The 21348-nt window shown below is 35.6% G+C and overlaps 1 protein-coding gene across 2 annotated transcripts; it reads left to right on the top strand.

Moving 5' to 3' along the window:
• The first annotated feature begins 1146 nt into the window (after window positions 1-1146).
• On the top strand, window positions 1147-21304 carry LOC122050627 (CLIP-associated protein-like). Of its 2 annotated transcripts, none has more exons than XM_042611522.1 (21): window positions 1147-1670; window positions 2274-2429; window positions 2553-2615; window positions 2809-2877; window positions 3023-3185; window positions 6267-6428; window positions 7435-7535; window positions 10849-10923; window positions 11003-11071; window positions 11175-11260; window positions 11329-11446; window positions 11811-11909; window positions 11985-12351; window positions 12498-14254; window positions 14394-14495; window positions 17680-17784; window positions 17878-17952; window positions 18039-18107; window positions 18204-18272; window positions 19813-19914; window positions 20889-21304. In XM_042611522.1, the coding sequence occupies exons 1-21, from the start codon at window positions 1338-1340 to the stop codon at window positions 21045-21047; spliced, it is 4299 nt and encodes a 1432-aa protein (XP_042467456.1). In that variant the 5' UTR covers window positions 1147-1337; the 3' UTR covers window positions 21048-21304. The 2 variants fall into 2 exon arrangements, with proteins under 2 accessions (XP_042467456.1, XP_042467461.1); XM_042611527.1 differs by having other exon boundaries at window positions 17881-17952.
• Window positions 21305-21348: the final 44 nt, after the last annotated feature.

Below are 21348 nucleotides of genomic sequence, written 5' to 3' on the forward strand. Positions count from 1 at the left end.
TATTTTCTTTCTCTTTCGAGCTCGAAATGATGCACCTTCACGGTCTCCTTTCATTGTAATTGAAAATTAGAAATGAAAATACGTAGAAATGGAGACGAAAATGTACATAGAATGTGAAATTGAGATTAAGAGTAGAGAAGATGCGTGCGAAAATGATAAAATGAATATTCTATTTATAGAGTTTGAATAGTAACATACACTAAATTATAGACATTGATAAAAAAGTGGTCAAATGATTGTAACCGTTGAAAAAAATATCCAAAAAAATTCCTCCCTCAACAGTTAGAAACCGCCAGTCCAATGGGTAATTTTTTTTTTGTGAACCGGCGGGCTGAACTGGCAGTTAATCGGCGGTCCACCAATTTTTTACCCATGGAACCGGAACTGACCTGACATTCTGATTCGGCCAGTGAACCAGATCAATGGGTAACCAGTTTATCGACTCGGTTACATGCTTGGGTCGGTCCGGGATGGACCCGACCCAAGATTGAGTGTAACTATATTATGATTAAAAGTTGATGATGAATATATAAAATAAAAAATTTATTTTTTTCTAAGTAGACCATTATATTTTTTTTGAGTGAGAGTTAAATAACCACGATAGGATGTTTCTGTAAATATAGTAGGGCGTCTCGGGATTATGATGTCACGATAAGATATCTAAATTGTTATTCGTATTCATGATTTGAATATCAGTTATGGTATATTTATAAGAATTTTTTTTTTCTAAATAGAGGACGTAATTAAAAGATATTGGATTTCTAAATTAATTGTCATATGTATTTTTTGATTTATTTTGATGGTTGATGAAAAATTTTTATGATTCAAATCAATTATAGAGATAATTAATAAGGTTAATTATAAATATAATTATTTTTTAAATATAGCGAAGCGTTGAGGCAACGTTCGGGAACCTTCCAATTTCTCCGCGCATATATATATATAAAATGTACTTCAGTCACTTACACGTTATCTATCTATCTATCTATCTATCGACGGCGGATTTATCTATCTATCGACGGCGGATTGACTCTTACGCGTACGTCTGGACGAATGAGCCACGCAGTGGCACTTATGTAAATCAAGTTATTCGTAGTGGCATATTGTTTCACTGGAAACACACTCAGTTTTGTGACTTTGCTCCTGACTCTCAAGAACCTACCTTCACCTCTCCGCCTCTCGCTTTTTTTTTTCCTCTCTATATCGATCGATCTGCAGGTAAGAGAAAGAATCGCCCCAAATTCCACCAGATCCGGCATCATCTTGCTTTGGTTGAGATCTGACCCGTAGTTTTCCGTCCGTCAGTTAGAATCGGAGCTCCATTCACTGGGGCTACGATGGAGGAGGCACTAGAGGCGGCGCGGGCTAAGGACACCAAGGAGCGAATGGCCGGCGTGGAGAGGCTCCTCCAGGTGCTGGAGTCTACTACAAGGAGTCTCTCATCCGCCGAAGTCACCTCCCTCGTCGATACCTGCATGGATCTCTTGAAGGACAGCAACTTCCGTGTCTCCCAAGGTGCACTCCAGGCGCTGTCCGCTGCTGCAGTGCTTTCGGGCGATCACCTCAAGATCCATTTCAACGGCCTTGTGCCGGCTGTCGTCGAGAGGCTTGGGGATGGGAAGCAGCCCGTGAGGGAAGCGGCGCGGCAGCTTCTCATTACTCTCATGGAGGCAGGAATTTTATCAGATTTCTATTTTCGTATTTTCTGTGCCATTGAATATGTGATTTGTTTTGGTTATTAGTTATCTGCCGGAAATTGGTTGGCGCTTTTTCCGTGTTGGAGGTTTATAAGTGTCTGCCAAATTCAACTTTGGATCTGTTGATGACTTGATTCTCCTTTGGAACATTTAGGATTTTTTCTTTTTAATATTTTTTTTTCAGGGATTTGTCTATCTAATGGAATAATTCAATTTTCTTCGTCGTTGGACAAAATAGTGTCAACACCTGTGCCAGTAATTGAAAAGAAAAGGACGATTAGGATCTATATGGTATAGTGTCATTTTATCCATGATAAATTATCGTAGTTAGGGTTTTGAGATTCATGGAGGGTTTTTTTGCGTAATGCATTACAGTTTAAATCTTGGAGTACAGAACTTTCTATGAAATTTTTCCATAGTTGTACTGGATATTTTGCAATTCTTTCCTCGTTAGGTTATGCTAGTAGGTGTTTGATATAAAAAGTTGTTGGTCCATCTATAACTGTGTTTGCCACTGCTGCCATTTTTCTCAGTTGAGATTATCTGATAACAAATCAAGGTTTGCATGTATATTAGGTATCATCCCCGACAATCATTGTTGAAAGAGCTGGAAGTTATGCATGGGCACATCGAAGTTGGAGAGTGCGTGAAGAGTTTGCTCGTACAGTTTCCACAGCAGTTGGACTTTTTGCTTCGACTGAGCTACCTCTTCAGCGAGTCCTTCTTCCTCCTGTATGATTAACTTGTCATTATTAAATATCTGCTCTATTATCATACACACACACAAATTCAACTTTATATAGAACTCAAATGGAGGTTTTTTCCTGAAAAAAAGTTTTCCCTCTTGCTTGTCAGGTTTTGCAGTTATTGACAGACTCTAATCAAAGTGTAAGAGAAGCTGCTGCTTCATGTATTGAGGTTGGTACACAGTTCCATTGTGGTGCTAAAGTTTCAGTTTGTTCATTCCTTTTGATGCATAGATGTGCTGTTTCGTGTGTTAATATTTTTAAACTTGTAAATTGTTTCTAAACTTGATTTTATTCATCTTAAGATAATCCCTGGCCCCATTTTAACAGCGCAAGTGAGATAATTTCTGGTACCTTTTTTTCAGGAGATGTATGCACAGGTAGGAACCCAATTTCATGAGGAATTGCAACGTCACTCTCTTCCTTCTTCCATGGTAATAATTTTTGGCTACTGATCTGGCTGAATTAAGTATAAGTGAATTGTTTCTCTGCAGTGTGCATTTTATGATTAAGGCCAAATCTAAAGACTGAGAAGCTTGCCAATCTACTCATGAACTAATTGTCTTTTCAATAATGCAGATAAAGGAAATCAATGCCAGGTTAGAAAAGATAGAACCAAAGGTTCTGCCATCTGATGGGGTTAGAAGTCACATTTCTACCGACAATAGAACAGCTTCTGCAAGTCATAAGAAGAGCAGCCCAAGGACAAAAATTTCTACCAGAGAAACCTCATTTTCTAGTGGTAAGTCTTGCTCAAACATTTGCATGGCCAAATGTTTGTTATGTCATTTGGCTTAATTGTTAAGATGATTATCGTTCATTGCATATTTTATTTAAAATAGTAATATCTTTGGGGTATAGTTATTTCTTAATAATCCATTAGCTATTTTCTATTTGGAATGGTCAAACAATATCTCATGAACATGTGTTCCTTGAATCTCCATGTGCGGAAATAAAATAAAATATCTTTTCCCTTTTAGTCTACAGCACAAACCGGTATGATGATTTGCAGAAATTCTTCAGCATAAGTGTGTTTTCAGAACCACACTCTGCAAAATGAGAATCTCAAATGGTCCTTGTAGGTGAACATGCACACACCATGTACTTTTTTGTCTTTCCCTTTTCTTTGTTCCCTCAACTTTCCATTGAAGGATTTAATTTCACGAAATTTATGCCAACCGAGAGAATTTTTGGTTGTATCACACTATCACTTAGCGGTAAATATAGCTAACAACATGTGAATATGAAATGCAGTAGATGCACTCTACATGCCACATGTGCATATGCAATATTTCACTGCATGTTATATCCATATACATCCGTATATGTCGTATATATGTGTTTTAATTTTTTAATCTCTCTTTCTACTTATCCACATTTTCCTAATTTAAGATTTCAACCCTCAATATTTGTAGAAAACTCAGTAGATAAAATGAATATGATTGATCTAGATTATGTTTAATTTATTGCAAGTATAAAATGAATGAATCAACATAAGCCAGAAAGATCTCTAAAGATGTCAGAAGGAACGACTATTTGACAATCCAAAACAAAAGAAGTAATTTCTCGTGAAATGCTGCTGCTTTTTTCATTGATTCTAACTTTTGATGTTGTTCATCTTTAAAAATATTAGGTAGGTATAAGCTATTTTTATGGTTTTTAAAAATAGTTTGGTTAAGTTCTTGACAAATATTTTATTCATAGGAATATAGTTAATAATTAATAATTTCTTAATCATGATTGTCTATGCATATTCATGTGAGCCACTATAACACATCTTATGCATGAGTTTGACTGCATGCTCTATGGACATATATTTTTTAAAATTCTGAACACTTGATAAATGTCCGCTATAAGGTTCACCATCCTTTTTCTGTGAGTTGGTATTTTCATCAATTTTTTAATGAAGGTTTAGGTTAACAACTTAACTTAGGTAATTTAAGTAGGTCAAATGAGTATAGAAATTTAAATTTTTATTGTAAAATTCAAACTTTAGAAGTAAAACAAATTTTAAATGAGATGCACAAAGGAAAAACTGTTGGACCAAATGATATTCCGATAGAGGTATGGAAGTGCCTAGGGAAACAAGGTATTGAATGACTTACAAAATTATTTAATATGATATTGAAAACGAAAGTCTGCTCAATGGAGGGTAAGTACTCTGGTTCTCTTATATAAGAATAAGGGAGACGTACAAAATTGTGCAAACTATAGGGGTATTAAACTAATGAGTCATACTATGAAACTTTGAGAAAAAATAATGGAAAAAAGATTAAGGAGATTACAGTGATTGAAAATCAATTTGGGTTCATACTTGGAAGGTCGACAATGGAAGATATACATCTTTTTAGACAACTAATTGAAAAATATCGGGAACAAAAACAAGATCTACAAGAGAAATTATATGAAGAATTCTAGAAAAAAGAGATGTTAGCGTAATATATAGTCAACTAATTAAGGATATGTACGAGGATGTAACGACTTAAAAACTTCAAGCGGAGTAATTGAAGCATTTCTAATAAAGATAATATTACATCAAGGATCAATCTAAGTTCCTATCTTTTTACACTAATTATAAACGAACTCACTACACACATTCAAGACAGTACCGTGGTGCATGTTGTTTGCAGATAATATTATTTTGGTAGATGAAACGCGTGAAAGAGTAAATGCTAAATTCTTGGAGGGAAACATTAGAAGGAAAATGTTTTAGGCTTGGTAGAATAAAAATAGAATATATGGAATTTAAATTTAGTAATATTAGAGGTAATGAGACAATTGTTAAGATAGGAGATGATAAGTTGTTTGGAACTAAGAGATTTAAATATTTAAGATCATTTTTGTAAAACGATGGAGGGATTGAGAGATGTCTTACATAGAATACAAGTAGGATGGTTGAAATAGAGAGAGTCAGAAGTACCTCTAAAACTTAAAAGAAAGTTCTACAAAATCGTAGTTAGATTTGCTATATTATATGGAGCTTAATGTTGGGCAATGACTCGAGCACATGATTGTAGAAGATGAGAGTTGTAGAGATGAGGATGTTAAAGTGGATGTGTTGACATATGAGGATGGACAGAATAAGAAATGAGAACATTAGAGAGAAAGTCGGAGTTGCATCTATTGAGGGAAAACTAAGAAGTTACGTGCATGTACTTAGACGACCAATAAATGCTCCAGTTAGGCGATATGTAACTATGACAAACACACATATAAAATGAGGAAGAGGAATACCAAAAAGACTTGATTAGCAACAATAAAACAAGATAAAATTTATTTAAGTATAGATGATGATATAGTATGAGATAGAGCTCAATAGCGTAAAGGATCCATATAGTTGACCCCACCTAGTGGGATAAAGCTTAGTAGTTGTTGTTGTTGTTGAAAAAATTCAGATTTGCTTTCTAATTTTCTAATGAGAAATTTTATGAAAAAACAGGCAGTTTAGTGTTGTTTAACATCTGGATTTAAGAATTTGGCAGACAAAGAAGCCTATTATCTGAATGACTAGTCAAACCATGGTTTTTGTTTGACATTGGTTTTATGTACTGATTTGACAAAGGACCCATACTAACTTCTTTCTATGACTTTTTTGTTGTTATTGGGTTCATTGTACCTTCTGGTGGAGCAGTTACCTGGTCTTATTTCTTGAACCCCACCCCACCCCATCCCACGTTCATTTCTGGTTCACAAGATGCTGACCCTATTCTGTGGTTATATTTTACCTAAAGTGTCAGTTTTATGTGGTGCATCAATGAATTTTAATTAGTTTTATTTTATTTTTTCTTCATGTGATGTTTTCTACAACGTGGATGAATTGCAGGTGAATTTGATATTACTGAAAAGCCTGTGGTGCCTATTAAGGTTTTCACTGAGAAGGAGTTGGTCAAGGAGATGGAGAAAATAACATCTACACTAGTTCCAGAGAAAGATTGGTCGCTTCGTATTTCTGCCATGCAAAGAGTTGAAGGCCTTGTCATTGGAGGTTTAAGTTTACTTTGTTTTTCCTATATTTATGTGATCAAATGCGTTCTCAAATCATTCAGCAAAGTTTATCATTATCAGGTGCATCAGTTCTCTAGCACTTGTGAATATGGTTCTAGTTAGTTTTTTTGGTAACTGATTCAGATTTATATCTGTCGTTGCAATGTTATAAAATTTGGTATAGTTAACCAAAAAAAAAATTTATAGTTGTGTTAGAAATTGCCTAGTCATACATTAACTTTTATCTGCCAAATTCCTCAAGCGATCAGATTCCTTGTTTGTGGCATGGGATACAAAAAAAAACAGTGCTGATCGGCACATCCTAATGTTGGCCTAGCCATGCTGTAGCAAGGTTCTGTGCTGATTTAGTGTCAATCCTTGTATTTATGTACATTCTACATTATTGCCAAATTTTGCCAAATTGTTTTATTATCTAATGATTTAACTTTACATATTTGATCAACAAAATATTTCGCTTCAGAAAATAGTTTTGTTTGTAAATTATTTCAAGTTGGTATTTGTCAACCTAGTTCACATAGGCAAACAGCATGTTCTTGAAGTAATATTTCTTGGAATCTTGAATATTTTGTTTTGCATGCCTCCATCAGCTTTCCCATGAATTTTGAGAAAATTTGGCTTTGCACCTTGTTCCATCCCACAGATAAATTAACATCTGTCATGGAGTATCGCGTGACCACATTTTTTATGAGAGAAGAAAAACCAAGATGGGGAAATAACAATAGGTGAAGGGAAGATCACAGTAACAAACATGAAAGCTACCCTGTTATATTTTCAATGGCTACATTTAGACAATTAGGAATGTTTGGACTAATAATGTTTTTTTTCATTTGGATAAAATGAAATCAGTGATGCATACACTATCTATAGGAGGGTTCATCATTCTTATAAAAAAGTAGGATGCAAAATTTGATTCTTTACATTATTTATTAGATAATGGATGGTTTTATTTTTCTTTGGATTTGATTATATTTTGAAAAATGTATCAGGTGCTGCTGATTATCAATCATTTCCTGTGCTATTATTAAAGCAGCTAGCTCCTCCGATATGCACTCAGCTATCGGATCGACGCTCAAGTATTGTGAAGCAGGTAGATTTCTCTCAAATGGTTCTTTGGCATGCAGGTCTATATCTGACTTCTTTTTTGGAGTTTTGATCTTACTGATACCCCAACATGTAGATGTTTTCTAACAAGTTTATTTGAATTAACTGTTAGTAGGTTAAATCCCAAAGGGTTGCTGTTGGTAGTAGCTTCAATTTAATTGATACCTTAGCTCAGATTGGTAGTTGGTTCTGTTATGTTATTGGCATTGAATTGGCATCCTATTCCTAGCATCAGTATCTACTTTAATTCACGCCCATTTGGGCCTTCACAACCATTAGTGAAGCCCTACATTTACGAAAACCATGCAACAATTTCCTTTGCATGACATCTACGAAGACCATGCAACAATTTCCTTGGAAGTTGCTAAGTTAACATCAATTACGTCACAGAAGAATTGCTTACAATAACAGAATAAATATTTCTAAAATTTCCACAATTAGAAACTACTAAAGTTATAAAAGGAACCCACAAAGAAAATCCAAATTTCATAATTAACCATGATAAACTACATAGACAAAAAATGGTTGATAAATTTCAAATCCTTGAAAAAGTCCGTGAACTGTTCTTAGAACATCCTCCTAGTAAAGATCTGACCTTAGCTGACAAGGAGGCCAAGAGGAGGAACTAAGCAGTCAAGAAACGGGATGAAATGATATAATAAGATAAAATGTATCTATGAAACAAGAAAAAGCATTCTATGATATCAACAGCACAAAATGAATTAAACAATTACTAACTGCAGAATGACATATTGCTATTAACCATTAAACACCAGTCGTTCAGCATGGTTGGACCTTGGCACTCTCCAACATGTGCACAACTACCAAATGTAGCCCAAACATGTTGCGCTAGCACATTATGCTTGTTGATGTGGCTAATTTATCATTGAGGTTAAAAGACTGGTGTAATTATAAAATGGTCTACAGACCATCCAAATAAGTCAAGGCTTCAATCACAATGATCGACACCTATCTGCAACAAGTAATCAAATGTTTTATAGTGCCTTAAGTATGTCTCGAAGCCTAATATCAAAGTTTGTTAACATGCAACAACATACCTACATAGTATAAACTACATGAAGCAAAAGACAAGTATAAAACATGATCAATCTAAGATTCCATGTATCATAAATAACTAGCATGGATAACAGCTTATAGGACATCTAGCATGATGCACAGGTCCTGCAAAACAACCATGAAGGTCATTTGGGCGATTACAAGCAAAAGAGGCAATAAGATCATATTAGGATATCTTGCCAGGTTAGGTACACTAAGACATGACTACCTTGTCTTATGATGCCTTCTTATTTAACAAAAAAGGGAGAAGAACCTATGTCCTTCGCTTTGATTAACTAAAAACAATGAGGAATAGAACTCTGTAGGTGAAAGAAGATCATCTCCTTGCTATAATTGACAGTTCACTTAGGTTGCTGGAAGTGAAGATGTTGAAAATGATGCAAAAACAATACATGAGGAGATACACAAGCATGCCAAGAAAAAACATGATCTCACCTTGTTTTAACTACAAAGGCATAGTGAGCTTCATTGTGACTGTGTGGGTTTGCACAGGGTGTGCTGGTGAGTGTCCTACAGGCATGCAGGTTTCTCGAGCAGATGTGCCGTGGAAGGGCAAATGGAGTGGGCACGACAAGTTGTGACACCGGTGAAGTGGTGATAGACCTTGTGGTTGATGGCTCAAAGCCACATTGGCTTTGGCTCAAGCAATGCGGCGATGGAGCAAGGGTTGTGGATTCACTTGTGAAATTGTGAGAGAGTTGGGGAGGTGGGTCAGTTCAAGGAGAGGGTAAAGAAATTGTGTGAGAGAGAGGGAGATGGGAATGATCTAATAGAAAAAAATCTTAACTATAATGGATTAAGTCAACTGAACTTATCTGGTTCATTTCAAACTGATCCAAATCCTTGTCAGCCATAAAACTGCCGATTTCAGTAGGAATCAAGGTTGGTTGAAGACTGAAGGTGAATTTAAATTAATTGTTCCTACTCTGAATCAACCAACAAAATCCTGAACTGAACCAGATTATATAAAGTTAGCTTTTAGACATCCTAGTTCAAGCTCTAGAACAATTGAATCAACCCTTAAACTACCGAAGATGCATCTAATCATATCCCTTGATTACGACTCAGAATATAACAAATGAGGCAGAAACTTGCCCTCTCATCATAGTGATCATTAGAAATTGTAATTGAGTAATGCTTAGAAAGAATTGTATAACTAAGTAGATTAGTGAACCATTACACTTGTACATATATAGAATACATAGGATCCAAACAATACAACCATGGTTTTGAAAAGCTTCTGCTGTGGCAACTTTTGCGTTCACTTACCCTCTGTTTGGATGGGGTGAGATAAGGTTTATTAATGGAAGGGGATGGAAAGGGAAGGGAGGGGAAGGGAGGGAAAGTAATATATTTATCTTGTCCTTGTTTGGAAGGGAGGGAAAGTTCAAAGGGATGGAAATGAAGGTTAAATATACAAATTTACAAAAATATCCTCTTATTTTTTTAATAAATCTACATGTGAAAATATAAATAAGGATAAAATTGGGATAATTTTTCCTTACCCTTCCTTACACCCCAATTTGGGGTGTAAGGAATTTCGCTGATTCCCGAGCATGCAAGGGGAAGCTTTACCCTTCTCTCCCCTTCCCCTTCATGGCTCACTCTCTCCCAAACAAGTGTAAAAATTTTTTTTACCCATGTTTACCTTTCCCTCCCCTTTACTCACCTCCTCCCAAACAGAGGGTTAGGTGGATTTTAGAAGGGATTGTATGGTTCTATACCTGTTGGGATCTTCCTTTATGAAAATGCAAAATCAAGTAATAAATATTTTGGGTATGTTATGTTACTGCATTCTTAAAATGCTCTACTTCAAAATTTCAATTTTACCTACTTCATGGTGCTATATGCTTACATTTTGTTTTTTTTTCCTTTTAAATTGCGTTGAGCTCAATTTAGCTCAAGTAGAGTTGGTTATCTTACCTCATATTTGATATTTTATGTGATGAAACATCCAAATATATTCCGTGAGTTTTTTCTCACTCTTGATAGTAAACACAGTAGTTCATGCACAATCTATGGTGTTCCTCATTTTACATTAACAAGTGTATTTAAGTAAAAATTTGCCAGTACTAGTAATAGGATTATTTGTTTTGTTGAATGTTGCCCTCCTTTCTGCTTTTACTCTGTTCAGGAGGATGTCCAACTGTGAAGATTATCATAGTGTAGCATGATTTTGACATACCTTATATGTTTGTCATTTTCTTATTTTCTTCATTCAGGCCTGCCATCTGTTGAACTTGCTATCAAAGGAATTGTTGGGAGACTTTGAAGCTTGTGCTGAGATGTTCATTCCAGTAAATTTTATCCCTTCTATGCCTCTTAATCTGTCTGATATTATAAGCATAATAGCAAATTTCTATTCTATTTGCTCAGGTTCTTCTAAAGCTTGTTGTGATAACTGTTCTAGTGATTGCTGAGTCGGCAGACCATTGCATTAAAACTGTATGACAAAGATCAAAACTTTTTCATTTATAGTTTTATACATATTCTTTATTCTGTGAAAATATATGTTTTTCATGTTTTCTTTCTAATATAACTTGTTTAGATGTTGCGCAATTGCAAAGTTGCTCGTATACTCCCTCGGATAGCTGAGATTGCAAAGAGTGATAAGAGCTCTGTTCTTCGTGCTAGGTTTGTGTTCATTGTTCAACTGTTTTTGAGCTCTGACAATTCTATAACGCAAATAATTGATATACCAGATGCTGCGACTATGCACTTCTAATATTGGAGTACTGGGCTGACGCTCCAGAAATTCAGCGTGCTGCGGATCTTTATGAGGAACTAATAAAATGTTGTGTTGCAGATGCAATGAGTGAGGTAGGCCACTGTAATGCATCTTCCACAGTTCCACTAGGTTATTTGCTCAGAGGATTTGTTACTGTTGTCATCCTTGACCATTGTTGACCTAACTGCACGAGTCTATCACAATCATTTCTTATAATCTCTTAAGCCTGAAACAAGGATGGGCTGAATCAGATGGTTAACCTGGACAAACTTTGTCAAGAGTCAATTTTTTTTTGCATATTCAGGTTGCAAAGTGGGCTGTATTATTTATTTTTTTGTTTTTTGTTTTTGTTTTATTTTATGAAAATTGAAGCTCACACATTGTGTGTTTCGGTTGCAAGGTGGACATTGTAAATATAATTTTACATCAAGGGTTCTGACACTTGACTTCTTATAGGTGCGCTCAACTGCTCGCACTTGCTATCGGATGTTCACAAAAACATGGCCTGAACGCTCCAGGAGGCTTTTCTTGTCATTTGATCCTGCCATACAAAGGGTTAGAGATTTTCCTTTTTGTGTGAGGAACTTTCTTTAGGTCTGCCTTATTTTAAAGCTGTGCAGCTTTTTTCAGTTAATAAATGAAGAGGATGGAAGTATACATAAACGACATGCTTCTCCTTCTATACGTGAAAGGGGATTACAATTATCACACAGCTCTTCTCAGGCATCTCAGGCATTTAGTACAGGCATACCTGGATATGGAACCTCTGCTATTGTTGCAATGGACAAGGGTGCAACTAGTTCTGTTGGCACATCTCTTTCTTCAGCTGGCCTCCTATCACAATCCAAGACACTTAGGAAAAATCCAGAAAGAACACTTGAGAGTATGCTTGATGCGAGCAAACAGAAGGTATCAGCTATAGAAAGTTTACTGAAAGGTGTGAGCATATCTGGCAAGCAAAGCTTCACAAGTACACGCTCGACCAGCTTGGATCTAGGTATCCTTGAGATGCTAAATAATCATTTGCTGTTTAGTGTTCAATTATCCCATGACAACTGCCAGTGTTCAATAAATGTTAGTTTTTCAACAAATGCAAATCTAGAAAGGGCTGAAAGTTTTTTTTTGTTTTTTCTCCTAGCGCAGGAGTTGATGCTCCATCTACTCGTGATCCACAAGTTCCAAGTAGTGTTTCCTCCAACCTTTTTCCTGTACAGGGTTCAGTATTAGTTGATTCAAATGCTGCAAACATTGCAAAAGGCAATAATAGGAATGGTGGTTCAAATATGTCTGAGCACCTGACTTCTCAAGTACAGTTAAGCAGAGACTCTTCAAGGTCATCTTACTTCAGCCCATCTGATACCCTTTCAGCTTTGTCATTGTCGTACATGAAAAGATCTGAAAGATTGCAAGAAGGAAGTGGTATTGAAGACAATGTTGATCTCAAATTTTCTAGGCGAATTTCAAGTATGCCAATTGATAAACAGTATCTGGAAACACCATATAAAGATTCTTTCTATCGAGAATCACCGAATAGTTACATTCCTAATTTTCAACGTCCACTTCTTAGGAAACAGGTGACAGGAAGGGCGATTGCAAGTAGTAGAAAAAGTTTTGATGATAGTCAAATCCAAGGAACTGAAATACATAGTTATATGGATGGTCCAGCATCTCTAAACGATGCACTCAATGAGGGATTAAGCGCTAGTTCAGATTGGGTAGCAAGGGTTTCTGCCTTTAATTATCTTCGGAGTTTGTTGCAGCAAGGCCCAAAAGGCATTTTAGAAATCACGCAGCATTTTGAGAAGGTCATGAAATTATTTTTCAGATACTTGGATGATCCCCACCACAAAGTTGCTCAGGCAGCTTTTTCCACTCTTGCTGAAATTATTCCCGTATGCAGAAAGCCCTTTGAAAGTTACCTAGAAAGAACATTGCCACATGTCTTTTCTAGATTAATTGATCCAAAGGAACTGGTTAGGCAACCATGTTCAACAACTTTAGAGATCGTTAGTAAGACATACAATGTTGATTCTCTTCTTCCAGCACTTGTTCGTTCTTTGGATGAACAGAGATCTCCAAAAGCAAAGCTTGCTGTCATTCAATTTGCAAATAATTCGTTTAATAAACACACAATTAACCCAGAAGGTAATAGTAATAGTGGCTTTATAAAGTTATGGCTTGGCAAGTTATCACCTTGGGTGAATGATAAAAATGTAAGGCTGAAGGAAGCATCCATATCTGGCATCATATCTGTTTACACCCATTTTGATTCAACAGCAGTCTTGAATTTTATTCTGAATCTCTCTGTTGAAGAACAAAACTCATTGAGACGGGCCCTTAAGCAGTACACACCCCGTATTGAGGTTGATCTGATGACCTTCTTGCAGAATAAAAAAGAACGTCAACGTTCAAAGTCTTTCTATGACCAATCAGATGTTGTTGGAAGTTCTTCCGAGGAAGGTTATGTTGGAGGATTAAAGAAATCTCACCAATTGGGTCGTTATTCTGCTGGTTCACTTGATGATGAAGGTGGGCGTAAGTGGAGTTTAGGTCATGAATCAACTGAACTTGATGCATCCATTGTTCATGTAACTTCCAATGAAATTCACCATTCCAGCCAAAATCTTGATGAGTTTATTTCTGACCCATTATTGCAAGGCACTGATTCAGGTACCAATTGCCTAAAGAAAACAGATTATGTCATTGAACATGAGAGTTCTATACCAACTCCGCGTCTCAGTATCAATAGATTTATTGTTTCTGATGGTCATAAACCTATCGACTTGAATCATGGTGGTGAAATTAGTAAAGGTTCTGAGCTTAAACACCTTAAAAATAGTCCTGTAAGAGCTAACCTCCAAGGTGACAGTGGGCCTAGTATTCCCCAACTTCTTCATCGGGTATGATAAAAGATATTCTGATAATTGCATGTTTGTTATTTTTAGCCTAATGCCCAGGTCATGCAAACATGTTTTCATAAACTAATCAGGAATATATTTGCCTTTGGATGCTTGAGTGTGTTGGTCTGAATTTTTACAGATTTGCAATACAAGTGATGTTAACTCAGATTCAGATAAAACTGAGGCACTGCAACAGTTGGTCGAAATTTCATCAAAAAATGATATCTCTGTCTGGACAAAGGTACACATTCTTTCTATTTGATTTATGATGAACACAGCATCTATGTGCTAATGAGTCTTAATTTTTGCCATTGGAGCAAGAATGTTAATAACTTAATTTTGATAATCTTATCCTGAAGGCAATCATGTGGCACCTAAATTCTGTAATCAATATGTAAGCTTTACACAATTGCATTTATCAACTAATCTGTCTGCTGAGTGATACATTTAATGTGTATTTCTTGGCTTTGATTCCAAATCTGGCAATCTGATGAATATGAAAGTACCAAGGAAACAGTGGAAAGAATTTCAAAGTTGTTGAATTAAAATTGTTGCAAAAATAAAATCGGAAGCAATGAAGTATACATTAGACATGCATCGGAGGCAACATGTATAACCTCCACTCTCCAAGTAAAAACTAAAACCTGGCAAAAATAAAATCAAAAGCAAGTTCTGCTTGAGGTAATGCTCAGAAATCTACCAATTGATATCTAAGCATAGTTCAAAACCTCATGTCATATCCGGTGGCATGGGTAGAATTTATCGTTCCATTCACCGACCGGCACAACATTGCAAGGCCCCACGCGAGCTCCGTGGCCTCATGGAGGCCCGTGCGAGCCCCACAGCCGCTGAGTTTTTTTTTTCTTTATTTTTTTAACTGTCAATTTCTTTTCTTTTTTTAATGGTTAATTCTTTCTCCTCGTAATTCTTTCTCCTTCCTCCCCATATTTAATTTTTTTTATTCCTTTCATCCTTAAACACAGAAAAATTCTTTTTATTTTTCTTTTTTTCCTTTCCTCCTTAAATACATGGGGAAAAAACTCTCTTTAAATCGATTAAGATAAATTAAATTAAATTAAATTTAAACCTACGTAATCCTAATCATTATGGCTAGATTTTAGTTAATTCTAAATTGACTTTTACTCAATCTTAATTTTTAAATATTAGTTTAATCTAATAGTAAGTATTTATAGTAATAAAATATTATAATAATATTTTTTTAATTGATATATTTATATTTTAAAAAGTATTGAAACCGTATTGGCATGACACGATATGTACCGAGAACGTATCGTTCTGGTCATAAATCGAAATTTCGATACAACTCAAAATTTTAAACAATGTATCTAAGTGCCTACAATTGCAAAACGAAATTAAAATAAACTATATGATCAAACAAAAATCATATTGAATTAGGTTGGACGCTATTCCATCCTAAAATAACTAGTAATTTGAGAGGCGCACACCTAATAAATATATGTAATGTGCCACTGCAATTGTCCATGTGAGACTAATGAGCACGAAGCATTCCAGCTTCAACACATCCTCTCATGCCCATCATGACCTAGAGGTACATAGCTAGTACCATGTTGAATGGGGGTGAAGTTTCCTAAATGGCTAATCACCTGACGGGGCACCCTGCAAATAAATAGATATAATAGACTACCACACTAGTTCATGTGGGACTATTAGGTGTGTGTGCGTGCGTGCGTGCATTCTACGTTCATGTGGTAGATATAATTAGTACCATGTTGAATAAGGGCGAATTTCGTCTCATCCCTAAATGACAGGGGATACCCTGCTAATAAATAGATATAATAGACTACTACACTAGTTCATGGGTATGCCTGTGTGTGTTATAGTCTCAACGGATCGCTCCTAAATAGACATGAAGACAACCCAAAGAAAATCATTCACGGTGGCAAAAGGCGACTATGCTCGCCCTCAGCGCCCCTGCCAACCCGTGACCAACACGGAGGAGGTAAATTACAAGTGGTTACTAGCCTTTAGAATAGTGACTGGCATATGAGGGAGGTATTTATCTTGGCTATGCCGAGATTTGAACCTCAGACCTCATGGTGGCAGCACCTCATGCGCTAGCCACTAAACCGTCCTAAGGGGACCAAAGAAAATCATTCACGATTAGACATGAAGATGACATTCACCATCCTTTGGAACAAACCAAATGGAGTTTCTGTAAGAATTTGACGGTCAAAGTTAAATTGGATAACAAAAGTTAGTTGATTCAATTACACTCAAAACTCGATTGATATGAAAAGAGAATGGGTTTGGAACTAGTACTCCTATAACAATTCAAATACATAGGTTAGAATGAGCTTAGAAAATAGTGGAATCCTTAATACTGTTAAGCCATTGTTTCCCAGATTAATCACTACTTCCATGAACAAAGGAAAGTGGTTCTGCTTAGACCTTGATCAAAAACTAAAACAATGATTACAGATGGATCAAAAGTGTACAAGAAGCCATTGAATAAATCAATCTGAAGGTGGCTAGTTTTGATGAAGAAAGACCTTAAGAGTTGCTCTGGAGGTGGACTCTCTACACCTCTCCTTCCCATGCCAGGCTGCCTTGGTTGGCCATTGCCAAAACATCAAAAGAAAAATCAAAATGTCATAGTAGACATCATTTGCAGACGAGGACAGATCCTCTGGTCCGCAAATTGTGGATCAGAGGATGATCCACTTTTTTAGACCTTTGATTTGGATGGACCCCGCCTATTTAAAAATAGAGTCTATTCAAATCAAGGTCCTCATGTAATGGACCATCCTCTGGTCCACACGGACCAATTTGTGGACCAGAGGATCCCTACTGTTTGCAGACATGGGAATAACTGTGGCTTTCTCTAGTTGTGAGAAACAAGGAATCTAAGGCAAATACAACTTCCTTTGGGGTCTGAAGAACCCATAGCAACTGATTTGGTCCAAGTTACTTTTGGTCGATGCTAATCATTAAATCAGATTGTTCACTCTTCCAACAAGAAATTAATGTTAAACATCTGTGACTTGTTGGCAGATTTTGAACTTCAACATTACCCAAAATGGGAGTATGATAGAGTTCTATATGCTCAGTCATCAATCAACTTATTAGTGCACGTGCCTAGTCTAATGAAATTGGGATCATTTTCTCGTATATCTGCTTGTGTCTCCTTTAGCAATTACTTATTACATTTACCATTATATATATTTTTATACACTTTTAGAATAGATGTTTTGCTTTGCTAGGATGAGCACCCAGCATTTTTGGCAATGGACCACGCACTTTGGATTTTTTTTAGATGTGCACTTCTGAGTACTTCCGGTTTAATGTGTTAACTGATCATATGCATCATGCTTTTACATTAAGATAGTACATGTATGTGGCATGCGTGCTCAAGCTCTAATGGCATTTCACTGGTATCTATGCAGTATTTCAATCAGATATTGACAGCTGTGCTCGAGGCATTGGATGATTCAGATCCTTCAACAAGGGAGCTTGCTCTTTCTTTGATATTTGGAATGCTCAATAATCAGGTATTTCATTATTTGATTCTTCCTTTGCAGCAGCATTCCTATTGACAAGCTTTGCTCTGGTTGTTCTCTTTACTTGTTTCTTTTTGCTCATAGAAGAGTGAGATGGAAGATTCTGTTGAAATTGTTATTGAGAAGTTGTTACATGTGACAAAAGATGTAGCTGTGAAGGTATCCAACGACTCATGGTTATTTGGTTTCCTACTGTATCTATCTTCTTTGTCCTTTTCTCTTTCCTTTTTTTGTTCCTTCTGCAGGTCTCAAAGGAAGCAAACCAATGCTTGAATGTAGTCCTATCAGAATATGATCCATTTAGATTCTTTAGTGTATGTAGACATTTTCACACATTAGTAATAGTGATAGTCTAATCATTGAGTTAAACACTTTGATTGAGCTTTTATTCTATTTTGCTTTAATTGCAGGTAATTGTTCCTTTGTTGGTCAGTGATGATGAAAAGACCCTTGTTGTTTGTATCAGTTGTTTAACTAAGGTAGCTTTTTCTTAAGTTTTTGTTCTTCTTATAGTGTCTTACTTTTCCCTTGATCAAAATTTAACACCCCCAAGTTTATGGAGCACAAGGGAAATAAATTGTTTATCTACTTTGTTGAAGAATTTCATGCTATATTAGTAAGAAAGAAAATTAGATTTGTGTCCTTCAACATTATTGCTTCTCAAGCTACTCTTAATATGAGTTTGAGATATAATCTTTGCCAAATTTACAACCTTTCAATTATTATTGTTAGTCTCCAATGGTTAAGCGTATGAACTTGTCTGGACATAAATATACTTGTATGTAAAATATATGATAACATTAGCTTTATAAAAAAGGGAATATTAAAAATATAAAACTATTGCATGACAGTTAATTAATTAGTTATTGTTAGAAATGATTAGCTAACCACTTATCCTAAAAGTACGAGCTGGTAGAAAAGGAACTCGTTTAACATTTATATTCTTGGTATATACCAAGGTTTAAAATATCATTTCATGCAAGAGCTTCTATCTTCACTGGAATAACACTATTTCAGTACTTTCTTCTTCCAACACGAGGCATGCTTCAACATGTTTCAAAGCGTGCTAAATCAACTTGAAGGAGTTTAATTCAATACTCTTCCACTTAGCTTATGTACCTTCAAATATAAGCTTATAAAGTTAAAATGGCATTATAGTTTTGGAGCAACAAGTTACAAAAATATGACAAACATTTGACTAATTATACCTTACTAATACCAAAATAAATGTGATGCATCAAACGAGAGCATGGGTTCTTAAACATCCTTATGAGCTTTACCCCAAATCCAACGCCCAAATTAAATTGGAACTAGATCATTTGCTATTGGAACTAATTTCTTATTATGTCCATAAATATATCTAGACTTGGATTATAAAATTTGGAATAGGAACATATCTGGTGTATGATATGGTTACATCTAACTTTTCCAACTTTGGTGCTACTCTTTGTTGTTGGTGGTGCTCTAGATGGTTATTTCCCTTGTCCCTTCCCTCTCTTTTTAGTGTATTTTATTCTCCGTGTTCAAGAAGTGAAATTAAAGAATGAGTAATAGTGATAAAATCTTCCTATCTCATCTTGACCACTCTCGAATTGTACCAGCTAAGATAATATCAATTTTAGTTAGCAATTGGAATGATGCATCTCTAGCAATTTGGCCACTGCTTCTTGACGCTGGAAATCATATATATGCCCAATTATTTTTTCATTATTCAGAACTCTGATTTAAATAACTTAATAAAATCAGTTGGAACTTGGTTGAGTCATTGAATTTTTGGAATATTTCATCTACGATTTCTCAAATTGCCTATTTTAGATAGAGATTTTCAAAGTTTGATGAAAAATAATAGAAAATTCATAAAAAATGGTAATATAGGACCTCCTTTTGATTCCAAGAAAGTTTGGCCACCTAAATAACAATCATAAAATGTCTACATTTCAGAAACCTTCAGCAGAATATTTGTATCTGCAGTACTGTAATTGACAATGCTGAAGTTTGTTTTGTTCTTTGTTCTCCCAGCTTGTCAGCCGTCTTCCACAAGATGATTTGATGAAACACTTGCCGTCATTTTTACCTGCCCTGTTCGATGCATTTGGAAACCAAAGCCCAGATGTGAGAAAGGTGATACGATTTTTATTTAACTCACATGCAAGAGATATGCATTTGCTTTTCTTCTGATATTTATCATGACATTTCTCTTTTTTTACAATGGTATATTGGCAAGATTGCTTAAGAACAAGCCAAATTCCTAATTGGGTAGGCATTATCCACACAGGAAAAAATTTTGGTGAAGCCAACAAAACATAGCATCTAAATTATTGTTCAACTTTTAGAAGACTGATTTTATGATGCCACTGGTGATAAATGGAAGCACTAGATAAGCTACAGATGATGCAGTGCATCTTTTAAAATTTAATGTATATTGCATGATATGCATATGCATGTCTTGATCATTCCATAGAGTATCTGGTTGAAGTATTTATTGGTTGATTATTTTTTCACTTTGTTTCTCGTAATTGCTTCAAGTTGGGAGAGGTAGATTTTGTGCTTCCTTATCTATAAGAGGAAAGTGTATTTCTAGAAACAAGAAATATAATAACAGCAAACCTGAGCTAATGATAGCTACAAGTTCACTGATGCAACCCTCAATGATGGTTAGGACCTAGGTAGATAGCAAAAAATCAGCAGCTCAAATTGCTTGTATATTCCATAACCATGAGAAAGTTTGAGGAGCAAGATATATCAAGAAGGTCAAAGTTATCCCTGATTGAATTATTAAAGGGGTACAGATTTGGTTGTGTTAAGATATACTGCTCATTGCACACCTATACTCTTTATGCTGAATATTTTTCAGAAGGATCAGCAGAAAAGTAATGCCCTCTTAAAATAAAGTTTCCTAGGGAAGAAGAATTATATAGGTTGCTGCTGTTTTCCTCTCGTTCTTTTCCTATTATTTGATTGTATAAAATATCTTATTGCACAGATTAGTGATATTCAATTTGCCTTGCCTATTGCTTAGGATGCCCTTGGCATTATGCTTTTATATAGGATTCTCAGAAAATATTTTCTAACACTTCACAATGACAATTTTTCAGACTGTCGTTTTCTGTTTGGTGGAAATATACATTAAGCTTGGCAAATCTTTTTTACCTTATTTGGAGGGTCTCAGTAGCACACAACTACGACTCGTGACAATCTACGCCAATCGAATCTCCCAAGCTAGATCTGGTGCTCCAATTGATTCTAGTCATTAGATATGTGGTATTTTTGTGTTATTGTTTGTGGATAAGTTGAGGTCGTGTATCTGTATAGTGTAAATCACACTGTCCCCTCTTGTTTGATGATTGTATGGATGACCTTTTTTCCTTATTCTGGGTGGTGGTTTTCCAAATGACTGTTGGTGGAGATCAGTGATGTTTTCCAGAAACGGATTGAGTGGAGCCTCCATCAATCTTTTAGTGCCATATTGCTTAGTTATCAAAGGGTGATAATTTTAACTAATTTGCAGAAACGTGGCCTTTGGAATTGTTGCTGTGATTTGTATATGTTCTTTTC

This window comes from Zingiber officinale, chromosome 1B, assembly GCF_018446385.1.
Source record: "Zingiber officinale cultivar Zhangliang chromosome 1B, Zo_v1.1, whole genome shotgun sequence".
In the NCBI taxonomy this organism is placed as follows: domain Eukaryota; kingdom Viridiplantae; phylum Streptophyta; class Magnoliopsida; order Zingiberales; family Zingiberaceae; genus Zingiber; species Zingiber officinale.

What these genes read in the sequence shown, in the direction of transcription:
- LOC122050627 (XM_042611522.1), top strand. Translation starts at nt 1,338, where the DNA reads ATGGAGGAGGCACTAGAGGCGGCGCGGGCTAAGGACACCAAGGAGCGA. An exon ending in TTCTCATTACTCTCATGGAG is followed by an intron (nt 1,671 to 2,273) that starts GCAGGAATTTTA and finishes CATGTATATTAG; the next exon opens with GTATCATCCCCGACAATCAT. An exon ending in ACTCTCTTCCTTCTTCCATG is followed by an intron (nt 2,878 to 3,022) that starts GTAATAATTTTT and finishes TCAATAATGCAG; the next exon opens with ATAAAGGAAATCAATGCCAG.